At 36.2% G+C, this 17512-nt stretch overlaps 1 protein-coding gene across 1 annotated transcript in view; it reads left to right on the forward strand.

The window, feature by feature from the left end:
• ZDHHC17 (zinc finger DHHC-type palmitoyltransferase 17) overlaps positions 1 to 17512 on the forward strand; it is a 63155-nt gene that overhangs the window by 26787 nt on the left and 18856 nt on the right. The window contains exons 5-10 of the mRNA XM_042890139.1: positions 1267 to 1411; positions 6410 to 6474; positions 7227 to 7389; positions 11582 to 11707; positions 12927 to 13069; positions 15556 to 15656. Coding sequence (XP_042746073.1) covers positions 1267 to 1411; positions 6410 to 6474; positions 7227 to 7389; positions 11582 to 11707; positions 12927 to 13069; positions 15556 to 15656 — 743 coding nt within the window. The remainder of the gene's footprint in view (positions 1 to 1266; positions 1412 to 6409; positions 6475 to 7226; positions 7390 to 11581; positions 11708 to 12926; positions 13070 to 15555; positions 15657 to 17512) is intronic.

Genomic DNA, 17512 nt, shown 5'->3' on the forward strand with positions numbered 1-17512 from the left:
AGGAAAAGTCTTGGGATTTTCCTGTGTTTTTTTCTTAACTTGGTATCCACCACGGATTGATTTATACAGTGGCTGTATTTTATGGGAATACTTGTGCAGGGATGAACTCAGTCACTGATGACAGGGAGTGCTGTGAATGTGGCATGTTTGATCTACAAGAGCTTTCAGCACGTGGTTTGATTTTTTTTTCTTATATCTTTCTGATGCGGAGGAAGATTTCTGTGACAGGAGAAAATAAAATAAAGTTAGAGTCTGTAGTCACTTTGCTTTATTCTTATTTTGAAGATCTTTGCTTTATCAGTCTTTGGAAGATCAGTGTATGCCCATCTGGGGCTTGGGTTGATTTTGTGTGACACTGTCCTTGCAATTTTCTAGTATGTGTGTAGATATTTTAAGAGGCACTTTAAATCAGTCTTATGGTGTAGAAGGTGGTCTAAGGATGATGACTGGCTGGAAGAATTGAAGTCAGCCTTCAGTAGTGGCAGACAGCTGGTAGCAAATAGGCAGGAAAGTAAAGAAGACGTAGAAAATCAGTTTGTATCAAGATAATTTCTTTACTAAAGATGAGAATTTTCTTATTAGACCCCTTTAAAAATCTTAGCTTGGGTATTTCTTGCTGGTACAGATCACATACTATTTTCTATATGTTAATACACGAATGTTTGATTACACTTCCTGGTATTCATAAGTATAATCTGTTCTGTGAAGCATTGTGCAAAGCTTCTTCTGACACACACAGATTGTTTTTTAGCTTATGTCGGTAAGTGTGCTCATAATTGTACACCCTATCTGCTGGAAGAATAAGTCTATCAAATAGATGAGATTCAAATGTATGGAGAAAAAGTAGGCTTTTTTCTCCTGTGCTGTTTTTAAAAGTAGAAAAACGATATATACTGCAAAAAAAAAAAAAAAACAAAACACAAATATATATGTATAATCTGTTTGGCATCTTTTAAAACAACAGGTTTCAGATATGGATGGGAAGAAGCCACAATAGGCTAAATATCTGAGCTAATATCTTTGTTTTTGCTGACTGACCTTTTACAACACACCTTAGCCAATTGCATGTGATCTGTGTGTTGGCTGCATAGAATTTGCTCACGTGGAAGGTTTTAAAAACTCGGTTGCAGACTCAGGTCATGGTGATCACTTTTGTCCAGGTATATATTAAAGGTCATGTTTGTTGTTTTAAAATATTTTAAAATTGCATGGCATACCTGTGTATAGTTATTCAGTTGTTTGTTTTCTGTGTTCTGTTGCATTTAGGCAGGGTCACTTATCCATGGTTGTACAGCTGATGAAATATGGGGCAGATCCGTCGCTAATAGATGGAGAAGGATGTAGCTGTATTCATTTGGCTGCCCAGTTTGGACATACTTCAATTGTTGCTTACCTGATAGCAAAGGGACAGGTAAATTTTAAATAATATCATTTTAAAGTAGTTTCTACTCAAAACTGGAATAATGAAACAATTAAAAATTGTATCTATCGGTCAGAAAGTGCAAAGTGTTCACCTGACTAAAGATGAATCAGTATCTTTTACTGTAGACTGCTGTATTTTACCTGATGCACATGTGTCCGTTAACTTAATTTCCTGGAACAATGGTACCTTGGCTTAAATTTACATCTTACTGTAATATATGCAAGTTGTAGAATGTATTCCTTTATCATTCTTTATTTCCAATTAAGTTAGTATTTAAATATTAACCAGGACTATTATAGCAAATATTTTTTAAGTCTTCATAGAAACATCAGCTTAGGCATTGGTAAAGAATTTAATAACTAAGAGTTTACATACGTATTTAGATTTAAAAAAAACAATCTTGATGCCTCTTGTATTATTGATAGATACGTAAGATGTGTATGTATAGCACATGTGCTCACTACTCTTCACATTGTCTCCCATCTTTCATTCTCTGTGCTCAAAACATTGTTCATTTTTTTGCTACTTGCTCTGCATTATTCTTCATAGATTTACTCAACCACAGGTATGTTCCTGAAGCACAGATTTTATTTTCTTTGTAAGCCATATAGAGAAGTCAAAACCCTTCTCTCTTTTTACAGTCCTGCTAATACTGTTCCAGTTCTATATTGTACTTGTTCTTTCAAATATCAAGTGAGGTACAATCCAATGAGTCTGATAGAGTATGAGTATGAAATTAATTGATTTAGGTCTGTTTTCAGCTGCAAAGTGCTACTGTATTGTAAAACAAAACTAGATTTGCTACAGAAGATGATCTGTGTGTATACAATTTTTAAAAACTGCATTTTGCAACAATCATTTTTTTATCTTAAAATTGTTTGGTGAAACAGTGTTTAGGGTATGGTTGAGAGGAAGGTAGATACAAGAGGAGGCCAGTCTTACATAATCACTGTTTTGCAAGCTAAATAATGCTCTCATCTTATCTTTGCAAGATAATAAAAACTCTTTGGTCAGGAACAAGTTTTATATTTTGTTCATAAATTATCTAAAATTAAAAACCCATATTCTTACATCAGAAAAACCTTGCAAGTGCTCTGTATTTGCAAAGTTGTTTAAAGCATAGCATTAATGAAGTATAGATATCCCTTATAATATTTTGTCATTATTACAAAATCTCACTGTGAATGTTTGCTTGCCCTGATGTTTATATACAGACTTGCCCTATTTATTTATTTGAGCATATAATGCTTCACTATGAGAGAAGCTGTGTGTGTTGTGTACATGTGTATGTACATGGGTGCAAAAATCTTACTTTAAAATTTGAGTCCTATTATCTTGGTAACAGGTTTCTTGACAATAACTCTTTCTTTTAAAGATAAGTCTTAATAAATCCCCCCAGTGTAATCAAGCATGATTTCAGTGTCCTTTGCGTGCCTTTCAATGTTTGAGTTAACACTTCAAGCACTTCAGAAAAGATGAATTAAAGTTATATATAAATTTGTATACTTAAAATAAAATAAATAATATAATTATAAAAGATATAAATAACACTGTAATAACAGTCCCTGAACTCAAAGTTTTCTAGCTATACTATGGTAACTATTCAGCTTCTGTAGAGGCTATGTGAAACACATGATTTTACTTTTTACTCTTCTTTAAAAGTGCATACCAGTTTGTTAATCATGGAGTAATGGAATTGTTTGAGTTGTAAAGGATCATTAAAGGTCCTCTCATCCAACTCCTCTTCAATGAACAGGGACACCTACAGGTAGATCAGGTTGCTCAGAGTCCTGTCTAGCCTGATGTTGAATAACTTCAGGGGTGAGGCGTCAGCTGCCTCTCTGGGCAACCTGTTCCACTGCTTCACTACTCTTAAAAAAAAAAACAAACAAAAAAACCCAACTTTTTCCTTATATCCAGTCTGAATCTCGCCTCATTTAGTTTGAAACCGTATTCTCTTGTCCTGTCACACCAGACCCTGGTCTTTGCTGACATGAATGTTTACTTCCTTTATAATATAATGATTTGGATTTGGAAACTTAAACTACTTTTGCTCATGTAGACTTACCCTATTAGTCTTGTAAGCGTTTTTCCTTTTTCCTTGACAGAGATGAGGCTCTCTTACATTTCTGAGAATAGGCTTGTGTTTGTTCCGAACCTAACTGAAGTATCTGGTGATGAAAGGCACGTGGGTTTAAACAGAATCATGTTGGAAGGACCGTCTGGTCCATTCTCCTAATCAAATACAGACATCTAGAACAGGTTGCCAGGCATCCAGTCCATGCAGCTTTTGAATCCACAAGGGGGATGATTTCACAATCTCTCTGGGCAACAACCTGTGCCAGCTCTCCGTCGCTTGTCAACACTGAGCATCATTCTTGCAGCAGCAATAAGGCCGGAGGAAGCTGCTAACCAAGCATTTACTTCCTAAACCTACACAAGAGTGCATTAATTACAGAATTCTGAGGCCAATCATGATTCTTCTTTATGGCTGTTGAAACAGACTCTGATGGACTAGGCTCAGAGCAGACCTCTTGTGCAGAAGCAGCTTCTTTTGTTTGCCATACCTGGCTTGTTAAATTGCCTGTCAGTCTGCACTGGATTTGTTTTACTAGAATCCTATAAAGTCTTTTCTTTTGGAGAATAGCTGGTACGTCTTTCACAAATTAGAAAATGTTTTCAGTTGTACCTCCACCTTCCTGATAAATTTTCTTTACTATTTGCTTTTATGTATTCTATTTCTTTGAGTGTCTGTTTCATTTTCTCTGGCTGACAGTCCATGTGAGAGATCTTTACCTTGTTCAGGTTCCTATTCTTCATAAACATATGATGGATCTTTTTATAAAGCCTATGAGATGTGAAATAACCAGTAATGTTTCTGAAGATGATCAAATTTCCAGTCTGTTTTTGTCCAATTCAGTGTATTTTTGGCTGGAATCCCTTTATGCTTTTTGTGCTTTTGAGAAGGCTGTATTATAACACAGGACTGGCTTGAGCACCACTATTAAAAAGCCCTGGTAAGCAAAGTGTTGCTGTGATCTCTAGTGACTGTTCAGAAATCAAACTCATCAGCTGTGTTACTTTGGAAAGTGGTGTCAAGCAGCAGAATTAGTTGACACAGCTCCTTTTTATGTAAGAAGCTGTTTCCTCCCCTGTGTTTTCTTCCCTTCTTGTGGAATCCTGTATTAATGCTGTAGAACTAAAATCTGGCTAATCTTTAGTCATCCTCTTTCAGAGCCAGAGTTATCCTATTTCAGATACATTTTAAATAATAACTGTTGTTGGTCTGTTGTGTTCTCTCATTTGATTTGTATACATGGCATATAAGTATACTTTTTATCATTGCATCACTGTATTTAGTATTGAAATCTGCCTCTTGTAATGCTCAAATTCCTGCCTTAGCGGCATGGACAGCTGTCCAAGAGCATTATCAGATTGACCTGTCACCAGGAGTTAACAAGAAGTTAATGCTGAGATGCCTGTTGGTTCACACAAGAAAAGAACAGTCTTCTGATGCATTATACGTTGTTTACTTTTTTGTTTACTTCTTTGCCTCAGCATTCTGATACAGAAGAACAACAGAACTTTCTGAAATGTACTTTTTTGTTGTATGAATGTAGCATTCATCTGGCAGAATGACAAAGAATTTTTAACAGGAGCTTTGGTAGACAGCATCTCTTCTGTGCATGTTGTGCATCATTTTATCACACACATAAAACTGTGTGCGAGTCTTAGTTTCTTTTCAGTTGCTACATTTCCTTTGAAGAGGGATCTGCCTCAGCCCATGTTGGAGCGTAGTATGAGTAATAGATATATCCTGCTCATCTAGTATAGTAATTTGGAGCTCATCTTCTTTTTTCCTCTTTTAACTGTAACCTAGTATGCAAGACATAATTTCAATTTGTCTGGTGGTATCACTGAAGGAGTCTTTTTTTTACCTCCTTCCAAGCAATCAGGTGTCTGTTGATCACAACGCATTGCATTTCTGCATATAATCTAAAAATTAAGAGAGTGATTGTTTATGTCTCGTTAGTACACAAATGTTTAAAAACATGTGGTTCACACAGTGTGACCTGTGAACTGAAGTCATACTTCTTAAGGATGGATGACTTTGAGGCTCAGCTGTGGTTCTAATTTCCTTCGCAATCTTGGCAACAGGAGCTTGAAGGGAGCAAATGCCAACAGTTGTGTGGCTTTAAGAGGTTCTAAAGAATACAGTCTGTGTGCATACATAGAGGAAATAGACCTAAATATTGGTCTTAGTATGCACAACTTGCTGGGCAATCAAGTAGTGGTTTTCCTCCCCTCTTATCAATCGCTTTTTATTTCTGATTTTTTAATTTTATTATTTTTAACTTAGCAATTGAGTAAGAATTCTAAAATGCACAGGTATCTGCAATCTGGCTATCTTTTAAAAGCAGTTATTTAGTTATTTAATAGAACTAAGTTGGATTTTCTGGATAACTTTTGTCTGTTTCAGGCTAGTAGCACAGTGGGTGGGAGTGCCAGACTGCTGAACGTTTGGCAGATACCAGAGCAGAGAAGTGGCAAGTAGAAAGCTACTTCTATATTTTGAGTTTCTCTCAAGAATTTCTGAAGTAAATGGTTTTATTAAAACACTTTCAAACTAATTTTCTTAGTAAGGGCTGAAGGAAATAACATAGGAGATACTGATGTAGCTCTGCCACCTCTAAGTACAATTGTTGCGGTCTTGAATTAAATTTAGTTTAGAGTAATTTTGTGCTGCCAGGCTGTGGAACTTGCTTGCATGGGCTTGAGGGTCTGATCTGGCTCTGAATGTGTATAGGAGCCACCAACTTCCTTGCCTCACTATAGGCAGAGATCTGTAACAGGACAAAACACTGTAGGTAGTAGATGTTTTCCTTTCTGATAGAAGTTAAATAATCATTTTATTTCAGATGTCCTGTGTACTGCTGTTTTATCTACTTGAACAAACATACTTATCTCAACAACTTTTTTTTTTAGGATGTAGATATGATGGATCAAAATGGAATGACACCTCTAATGTGGGCAGCTTACAGAACACATAGGTAATTCATATCCTCGCTGCAATTTTTACTTAATCTTGGTGTTAACTACATAGGTCGCTTGGAGTAATGACTGATTTTGAGTTTTTGAGAGTGCTTTGGTTTAATTAGTCAGTGTACTTTTCACAACTGCCACTTTATCTTTCTTAATTTGTGATCTATTCCAGAGAGAAGGTACTATCCAGATATACTCAGTATTATGATTTATTTTTTTTTTTTTTTAAACTGAGTAGGTCTTTCTATGGAGACTGCTGGAACAAATTAGTGTAAAAAGGCAATTCTCCAAAGAACAAGTTAGTTTGGATTAGTTTCCTGCTTGGAAACTAACTTGGCTCCTTTGTTTTTTGAGTGAAGCATAAGTGAGTTTTTGCAAATACTGCCATTTGCCACCAGCATTTTTAATTTGCATCTTTTGGAATGTGAAGTGGAAGTCTGAAATATTTAGAACTTTGATTTACTGTTTGATACAATCATTTGTTTTCTTTTACAAATCTATGTTAATACTGTTGAGAGGCACGATAACAGAATTATGTACTAAATGTATTGCCTGACATTTCAGATGAAACTCCTTTAAAAATCAACAAAATTGGAATTGTTCTTTGGTGGGAGTAGAATTTGAGCCATTGATAATCAACAAATATGTCACTTCTACATAATGTCAGTGATGGATATTCTGTATAGAAGTTGAACTCAATAACAGGCAGTTGGAATGTACTGAATTCCTTTGTAGATCTAATAAGACTTTTCTTTTCTAGTGTGGATCCAACCCGATTACTACTTACGTTTAATGTTTCTGTTAATCTTGGAGACAAGTATCACAAGAACACAGCGTTGCACTGGGCTGTTCTAGCAGGAAATACTACAGTTATTAGTCTTCTGTTAGAAGCTGGAGCTAATGTTGATGCTCAGAATATAAAGGTAAACAGTCTGTTTTTATTGTAAGTGGTTTGAGATAGAAATCTGAAGAATAAATTATTCTTGTGGGTATGGTGGGATCATGAAGATGGAGCAAAAATCATGCCATTAACTTTTATCCAAGTGTCAGTGTTTATTAACAGTGATGCCTAACTACTAAATCTGAACCTTCAAAAGTACCCATGTAGACAATTTGTGAATGGTTAAGTACAAATATATTTGGGGTGGGGTGCAGCTTTAGCTGGCATGCATGATGAGCCATTTATTGGGATGAAAAAAAAAAATCTGGCTGAACATATTCTATGAAGTTTTGGGGTGACTGTCTTTTTAAATATATTGAGATGTGGGAAAGTTCATCTCCCAATGGCAAGGAAATTGAAGACTGAAAAATACCAGTAAGAGTAGATTACAAAAATGGGCTCTTTCTTGTATCAGAACTTCAAGTTGCCTGGTTATTTTGCCAGAAGCACTTCATGAAAATTGGTTCTGCACTAACTTAACCCATCCTTAGTATGTGTTAGACCAGCCACAAAGCTGCTAGGATTTATGTGGTAGGCATGGAGTCTGTAAGAGAAGCTTCTCTGATGGAGGGTGGGCCTATTCAATCTCTGCTCTGCAGTGTTTTTGTCCAGAGCCTGTCCATTACTGTTATGTATAGCAAATCAGATGTATTTTATCATCTAAGTTCTTTCTTTTTGTGTAGCAAATCAAATGTACTTTATCACCTGAGTTGTTTCTTTTGTGGTGTCAGAATTCAAATTTAGAAAAAGAATTTTCCACTCCTCCCTTTCTCTTCAAATATTTGTATTTCTCACGTAATATTAAATGTTAAAAATATTATAGGTAGACTGCAAAAAGACAGGTCCACACCTGCATTTATGAAACATTAAATACCTAATTAATTTGACCTTTCACCATTTTTCCTACCAGTTAAGATGGCCAGGCCTTACTTTAGTTGGAATAAGTGATAGAATGGGCTAAAAACAAACAAAGCTAATCATCCATTTTCTTGAACAGCATGTAACAGTGTTTTTAGGGATGCATTTTAATTTACTTACAGCTTTCTAGGTTCTACATGCAATAGTTATGTATTTATGCAAATACTTTTCCTAGTTTGTAAGACCAGTTGTGAGACAAATCGTAATTTAGCCACACTTCTTGCAAACTGTTAAGAAGCTCAAGCTCTTCTCTGTGCCACCTAATGGTAAAAATTAGTAAGTAGGGCTTTTTGTGGAAAAAAGGTCAGTGTGTCATAACTTGCTTCCCATGACAAACTGATTAGTGCACCTGAAGTCCTCACCTTATCTACACTTCTGGACTCTTGTGAAATCTGTAACACAAATTGATATGTTTGGCCAACTGAAATGATACCAGCTAGCCTGCAGCAGTTACGTTATTGACAGACAGCAGCAGTCAGTAGGAAAAATAGGCTTTTGAACCTGCTGGATCATGATGTCTTTCCAGTCATGCCAGAAGAGACACGTGCCTGGTTTCATTATCTGCAGTGGATTCAGGATTACTTGTATGCCTTCCTGTTGGTTTCTAGGATCTTCAGATGTCAAAATCCTTCTAGCAGAGATGGTTTCACCATCCTGTCAGTATTTATAAAGGGTGTTGATTTGGGTGATTTAGTATATGTTCATCACAAGCACATAATAAACATGAAATTGTTATCAGTTCTAGGCAGCCTATGTTAGAAAACGGCATGTTGCTGGCTTTCTAGTTTTGGAGCAGGTTGGAATCAGTCATCTCAGTAAGGTCCTACTTCTGTGTTGCATGAGAGTTTGAATGCTATAGTGGAGAATTAAAGGAAAATACAATCACACTACTATTCCAGAATAAATCTTGATAATTTGGAGGACAAAAAAAAATAAAAAAAAGAGAAAATGTGCATTCTGGAAGTAAAATGATATAAATCAGCAATGTGGATTATTAACACCTAAACGTGTATATATCTTTGGTACAGTTGTTTCAAGTTAATCAAAGTGGATTTGTCCTGTTCTTGTTATTTATCCTATTTGTATTATGCTGTGCAAGAAAATAAGAATTTTCTTTTGGTATTAAGAAAGGGGTTTTTTTGGTTTTTTTTTTTTTTTTTGTTTTTTGTTTTTTGTTTGTTTGAGACCCAGATTACAATTAGAATTGGAAGCTTTTTAGGAGTCAGGGGAGAGTTGCGGGTTTTTAAGTATCTTGCCTTAGTAGCAGACAGACTGGGCAGATGAGGACAGGATTTCACAACAACTCAGCTTATAATTGGAATTAAATAATTAAAATCTGTTAATAAATTGCTGAGTAGATATTAGGTGTAGTTTGTTGATTATGCAGCATATCCATAGGTTTGTCTGTGGAAGTCTACATGTAAAGTTCCCTATAGTAATGATGCTTCAGATTATTCTTTCTGTCTAATCACTCAAAATATACACTCTTGAAACCTTATTGCTTTCTGTCAGTCCAAGTTGTTTACTAGACCAAGATCCCTGATTTTTTTTTTAATTGCTTTTTAAGCAAGTCAGCCATCCATCCCTGTGAATACAAGGAAAATACTAAAATACCCAGATGATTAGACACATAGTCAAAGATTTCTTTAAAGCTCCCTCAATCTTTTTGTCTAGGCAGTTCCTAGGTGTCTCATGGCCCTCTAGTGGAAGGGATGCTCAGCTGGACCCCAAGACAACTTCAGGATTTACTTGGGAGATGAGCTCCCAGAGAGAATTGCTTGTCCACAGGTAATCTTTATGGTCTGGAAATATAAAGTTATATTGAGAAAAAGAAAAAGAAAAAAGAAAAAAAAAAAAAGAAAATTGTGTGATGTCTGGAGTTTTCCAGATACTAGCAGTTCAAAATGAGATGCCATTACATTTTGTGATGAAGCAGGCACCATAGTTTGATTTCAGGCATTTCTGCTGAGAATCAAGAGGCCTCAGTCTGTTTCTTAATTATCTATCAAAAGGATATTCTTTTTTTTACCAATTCTGGTAGTTGAATTTTTTGGACAGGCAGCCTGCAAGATCCTGTTAGTCAGCAAAACACTTCACCTCATAATCTGTAGCTTATGCTGTTTGCCCTTCTTTTAGAGATCTGGAGCAAGATTTCAAAGGCAAGGATGACAGCTAAGTCTTTCTGTGCCATATAGATAGCTAACTGTCTTTTTTGTTTTTGACACCTCTTCTGTCTATAGTAATGATTGCCCTTTGTGGGTAATTTCAGTTTCTGGTACCTGTCTCACTTTTTTTTTAGGAAAGGGCCAAGCGATGGAGGATTCAGCCATTTTTCAAGCCTCCATGAGTGCTTTGTTTAGGAGGGGATTTAACTCCAGTAGAAGAGAGGAGGAGTCAAATGCAAAACTGAAGCTGGAGGTACCTGCAATTGGTTGTCTCTTGCCTCCTCTATAATTTTAGACCCAGTCAGTAGCTTTCATTTAGTTCTCTTCCTGGAAGTTTAAAAAGTAGTGATATCAAATCAGTCTGTTAGGCTCCTTTGGCCCCTGTATCTCTTTCTCTCTCTCTCTTTGCTTTGTCTGTCAGTTCTCGTAAGGTAGGGAATGTGAAAGCATGCACTGTTGCTGGCTTTGCACCTGCAGTATGTGAAGCACAAGCCAAGCATCAAAGCTCAGACTTATGGAATAAGTTGTACATGAGCAATCAGTTAATTCTTTCCCATTTTCTTCCTTGATCTTCATTAACTAGACAAACTTACAACAGTAAACTTTTGGAAAAAAAAAAATCCTTATTTAAAAAATTCTATGGTATTAGTAACCTCACTCTGCCAAGAAAGCAGAGAATTAACTTGAGTCAGGCTTTAGACTGGGAGAGTTTCCGTGATCCAGTGGGTTATGAGTTCTATTTCTTTGCTGGATTTCTGCTGCCTGTCAATAGCTAAGGAAGAAGCACAGTCTTTCTTTTACAGACTGGTGGGCTGTGTATAGAGCAAGGAAACAGATATGTTATGCCAAAGGCAACAATTACTTCTATGTCAAGACATGTATTGTCAGAATTATTTAATGTGCTGTTTGAACACTTGTATAGTTATGAGAGTGTGAAAAAGATCAAAAGGGATGATGAATGAATGATGATTAGTGTCAAATATGCTGTAAAGTAAAAATAATAAAAATCAATGCCATAATTCTGTTTCAAAAGTGCTCTGAATGCATTTTATTTTTAAATCAGATTTTTTCCCACTTCTATGCTCTTGGCAGGGAGAATCACCACTTGATCTAGCAAAACAGAGGAAAAATGTTTGGATGATCAATCACCTACAGGAAGCAAGGCAGGCTAAGGGATATGACAGTCCTTCCTTTCTGAGGAAACTTAAAGCTGATAAGGTGAGAAGTAGTATAGCACTTCTGTAAGTCAGTGTTACTGCTGACTTGGGTGGGAGGAGGGAGTCATGTTTGTTGACTGTAAGCAATTCAGTGATGTATATTCCCCGTGTTTTAGTTCTAGGAAATGCTGTCTTTTTTCACTAAAAATAATTACAAAAGAAAAAATAAAACAGCAGAGCAAACAACAACAGCAACAAAACTGCAACCCACCATAAGCCTCCACAGTAACCTTTAGCTTTTGTGCAGCTTAAACATTAAGGAAGTGCCAAGCAGTTCTGTTGGGGCAAATCCAAGATTATTTCAAAGCTGATTCTCAAGCATGTAAGAGAAAAAAGTATTTTATATACCCGGATCACTGATCTCCTCACTGTTATGTAGTATTTTGTGTTCAGTGATTAAAACAGTTGGTATTGACAGTCTTATAATGTCATGAGAATCTTTAATGTGGAGGCCTTTTTCTGCTCAGGTTAGTATCTGATGCTGTGGAGAGGAGGAGACAAGAAATGAGGGTATAAAAGGGCACACTAGTGTGAGGAAATTCTGTTTGCCCATAGTCTGAGGACTTGCGTACTGTTAATGTTTTCTTATTGGTGGAAATACCGTGCTGGGTATTAAGTGTTGCTGTAGTTTGTAATTGTTTCTTGATTTAAATAGACGTTGCATCTTGGTGGTTACGGCACTGGCTACAGCCTCTGCTGTAACGGTATGGCCATACAGTAATGCAGCAGCTATGGCCCTTATGTGATCTGTGTGTTGCATTATCTGCGTGTGTGCACTTTCAGTGTCCAGAAAAAGTTGAAAGTTCCTTAAACAGGAACTGCACCTCCATAATATGACCTATCTTTCTTCATATGGTCTTCAGTTTGGCAGTCTCTTACAACACTTTTGTCTAGGCAGTTTAACGTGACCTGAGATTATCTGCACTATAGTCTATAATATCTCACTGCATTCTAGTGCTTTTAAAAAAGAACTGCTATTGCCTTTATTGTGGATTAGTACAATCTCCAAAAGATGATTCTTATAAAACAAATAGTTAATTTGTCACAGATTATAGGAAATTTTTTTTTGCATATATGCTGCAGATACGTAAGTATAGGTTGATTAAAAAAAAAAAAACAACTCGGTACAAGTTTTTGTGTCTGTCTTTTTTATTATAGAATATTATTTTACTACCTGTTCCTAAAAGCAGAATTACTTACAGTTATTTGTTTCTATGCAGGAATTCCGTCAGAAGGTGATGCTGGGGACTCCTTTCCTAGTTATTTGGCTTGTTGGGTTCATAGCAGACCTAGACATTGATTCTTGGCTCATTAAAGGGCTGATGTACGGTGGTGTTTGGGCTATGGTGCAGTTTCTTTCAAAGTAAGTGTTTTTGGGCATCTCATTTGTTGGATAGATAATCTTAAATTTGTCTTTCCTGTGTGTTTTTAGACATGCTACTTTATTTACTTATTTGTATCATTATTCCTTGGAATGGACTCGTGCAGCTTTGCTCCATTGTCTTGCAGATACATATGGAATTACCTTGGTTGGATTACATTGAGTTTATAAAAGCTAGCAGCAAAGCAGAAATTCAATCATTCTCCAGAGGAGGGTGCTGAATGTCTGTCTGACAAAGAGTTATCAGTGTAAATTGTATAGAAAGCAGTCAGTGGAAAAGCTACAGGGACAGAAAAAAGACCTGTGCAAGTATACAATCAAAACCCTGTTTTTGTGCAGAGAGGTGGCTGAAGAAAATGGCTGCTTTTTAATAGTGTTGATTTGTTAACTGATCTTAGAGAGCTTTAAATGTTTGTGATTACTTAAATGACTGTAGACGTACATAAATGTGTAGCTGCACAGGTGTACTCTGTAGATTTTCAGGAGCTTTAGACTTCTTAATTTGTGCTTTGCTTTTCTTTGCTTTTCTTTGTCATGTGTGGTGTCTGTAGAAGAACCTGCTATATAATTGTACTTACAAGCTACCTCCTTTTCTGGCATTGAATATCATGGGGTTTTTTTAGAACCATTTGCTCTTCCTTCCTTTTTATGTAGAGGAAAACAAAATATTTCTGCTCCACAAAACAAATTCATGGAATCTATATGATGTTAATACATATGGGAGGAGTGGTCATCAGACTCATGCCTCTGAAAGATCTTTGAGAAAATCTGTTCGGTCTTTTTGTTATCTGAGGCTGTTCAATCTACTGACCTCCTTCTACTGCTAGATCCCTTGGTAATGGAAATCCTCAACCACACTTCCTACAGGCAGGGATGACATTTCAGTTTCTCAAGATTTGCGTTGGCATCATTTCTGTTCTATTTTTTATCTACTTGATACCTGCTCAAGATTAACATTATTTCTCTTATCTTTTGCTTAATGTTCAGTTATGCAGGATTTTCAAAGTGTTTTTCATAAAGTAGAGATTTGAATGAAACTTTTGCTATTATTCTAGTAATATTTCCTTTGCCTTTTAAATTTTAGCAAATTTGCTTAGCTCTGTTTTCTTCCCTCTCTATTCACCAAAAAAAAAAAAAAAGTGTATAGGGATCACTGAAGGATTACTGCAGTGTAACTGCTGTTTATCCAAATTTATATTCACATTTTATTTGCCACCTTAACTCATCACCTTAGCATTTCAAGATTTTCTCAAAAGATTTAAAAAGCTTATATTAAAGGAGAGGGAGCTACTACAAAGGAATACAGGAGTGAAATGAAACCTATTAAATGTCTGTTAGAGGAGAGTTACTACAAGGGACTAAAGGAGTAAAATGGAGGCTGTGCGGTGTGCAAATAACCATAGCAGCTCAGAGGCACTGTCAGGACAGAAAGCCAAAAGCTTCAATGTAAGGATGTTTAAGCAGGAAGTGGAGGAAGTTTTATTTCAAGGAGTTAAGCAGTTTAGAAGATGACTTTTCATATGTTTAGCAGCTCTTCCTTGAATATGGAGTTACCAAGTCACTAACATAGTTTGTCCCAACTAAATTCAAATTCTGTGCAGAATATTCTTTAAAATGCAGAGAATGAGAAGGTAAGAAGAATTCTGATGGCTTTATTTTTGCTTTTGTTAATGCAGTAGCACTCAGGCTTGCAAATTGGCACATCTATTGTTATGGGAAATGCCTAATTTTCCTCTAATTTTCTAATGGAAACTCTTACAGAAGTGGAAGATTCAAGAATCAGAAATATTTCTAGTATGTAGGCTGATAACACCAAAGTCTCTTAAACCTTTTCCTTCTTGAAGTAATTTTAACATCCATTTTCCATTGTGTGGGTTTCGTAAGTATTTTTGGCATTGGAATCTTGTGTGTAAATGCAGCCTGCAACCACCATCCATGCTGTAGGTTAGGAATCTCACAGATGTGTAACTGCTATCAGTGTAGTTTTAGGTAAGTAAGCATTTCACATTTCTTGTGTAGTTCTTGATTGCTGCAGTGCTGTTTGCTTACAAAGCATTATGCTCAGTGAACCATGGTACCTTCCAAAATAGCAACAGGAAAAACATGAGTTTGTCAATATTGTGAACAATTTCAAAACCAACTGAAGACTTTTGTTTTCCTGTTAAGAAGATAGATCATTTTGATTTAATGTATGTAACAAAGATACTATTTTTAAATCAGATAAGGAAATATTATGAGATCATATTAAAGTGGTGATGAGTCATTATAACCTAAGAGTTACTGATGGATTTTTCTTAAATCAACTATTAACATCTTATTTTTTAAAAAAATACTTATTTCTGTTATGGCTGTTATCTTGCCCAGGATGTTCAGATCAGGTTTACCTCATTTATCTGGTATGGAGGTTTACTTAAAAAAATGAATGTACAACATTCTTATGTACTTATGACATTGCTTCTGCTTTACAGGTCATTCTTTGATCACTCCATGCACAGTGCATTGCCTCTTGGAATATACTTGGCAACAAAATTCTGGATGTATGTGACGTGGTTCTTCTGGTTTTGGAATGATATCCTTTTCTGTGTACAGTAGTATTTTCTTTGTGTTAGTAGTGTGAGGTGAAGCCCAGGGTTATTCTTCATGAAAGAGTAAGCATACGACTTAAAATTTTGAAGGACCTGTCTTCATTAAAAATTGTTTTGTGTCTTCATGGTAGTTATTTTTTTACTTTAAAGAATATGATATTGCTATGCTTCAGAAAGTAGAAGATTTTCCTCAAAACTGCCTTACTGCAGTCTGCAAAATCTCCTATGTTTTGCCAGTTTAAGTGGGGAAATGTAAGCAAGTCCATAAGATATGCTGTGGCTGTGAGCTGATGAATTTTAACTTCACAAAGAACAGTAGGCAGTAGATAAATTTGGTTTTAACTATTTTCAGTCTTTGAATATGGATGCATTAACAGTACTAGATTACAGATTACATTACCCATCTTTTTATGTTTTTGAGTGTCTGCCTAGATATGAACTTACGTATTCATTGGGGTAGAATTTGTTTCAGAGTTCAATGAAAAATGTCCCTTAGCCCCCTAAGGAAACATATTGAAATTCTTGAACAACTTTCTTTTGTATTTCAAATACAATAACTTAAAAACTGAATAGACATTTAATGTTTTTTTTTTTTTTTTTAATGTTTAATGTTTGCACATAGTTGAAGTGAATTTTACATTTATGATGGATATTGGTCATAAGCTGTGCAGTTTCAGGCACCGTAATATAAAGACTGGAGAGCATCCAAAGGAGGGCTACAAAGGTGGGAAGAGGTCTGAAGGCAAGATGTGCAAGGAGGTCCTATGGTTTGTTCAGCCCAGGGCAAAGGAGCTGAAGGGAGGCCTCTTGGTGGCATACAACTCCTCAAGAAGGGAGCAGAGAGGCAAACTGAGCTCTGCTCTCTGACAGCAACAAGAGAATGGCATGGAGCTGTGTCAGGGGAGGATCAGGTTGGAGGTTGGTAAAGAACCTTCCCCTAGAGGCTGGTCAGGCCCTGGGAACAGGCTGCCCAGGGCAGTGGGCATGGCCCCAAGCTGGTGAAGATCAAGGAGTGTTAGGACAGTGCTCTCAGACATAGGGTTTGATTTTGTGTGGTCCTGTGTGGAATTAGAAGTTGTGGTGATCCTGGTGGATCCCTTCTAACTTGGGATATTCTGTCATTCTGTGATTTCCTGGAAAGGGTTTTTCTGCTTCAGAGAAATTATACCACGAAACAAGGTAGTAGCAGTGCAGTCATTTTATTATCTTCTCAGAATGTTCTTCAGTCTTAGCTCATAGTTTTAAGATGGAAGTGTAATTTTCCATGTTTGACAGAATGGAGTAGATAGTCTAAATACACCATGCCTTTAGAGTGAAGTTGCTTTTTCTGTTATTTTTTGGTGAGAAAACATGCCTGACTTCTGGCAAGTAGTGAAATGAAACTTTCTCAGGCAGGTTTAACAACTGCAGCATCTCATTTCTGATCTCTCTATACCTTGTAGAGTTTGTTTAGGAACTTGTGGTTGAGTAGCAAATGTTGAGCTACCTTGAAAAGCTTTCTTGTGCTAACATAACATCATCTTGAACTGTATGTAAGTACGTGCTCAGTTTTCAGTCGGAGTCCTTCACTGGATTAGAATTGCTTCTACAGCTGGCCTGGCATGGTGATGGCCTCCATCTTGATGTGAAAAGCTGTGTCTTAAGGCTAGCAAATTATGAGATATTTTTTCTTGGAGTGTATAGTTTGTTCATATTCCAATGAAAATTGATGTCTTTAATGTGTACCATCTTGCTCAGATTTTTATTTCTGATAGCCATCCTGGTTAATGTAACTTGGCATTTGTCTCTGGATAATGTAACTAGAAGTATGTAACTAGAAGTATGTAACTAGAAGTATGTA

The sequence above is a fragment of the Lagopus leucura genome, unplaced genomic scaffold (genome assembly GCF_019238085.1).
Source record: "Lagopus leucura isolate 7727_CA_CO unplaced genomic scaffold, USGS_WTPT01 Super-Scaffold_100159, whole genome shotgun sequence".
NCBI classification, from domain to species: domain Eukaryota; kingdom Metazoa; phylum Chordata; class Aves; order Galliformes; family Phasianidae; genus Lagopus; species Lagopus leucura.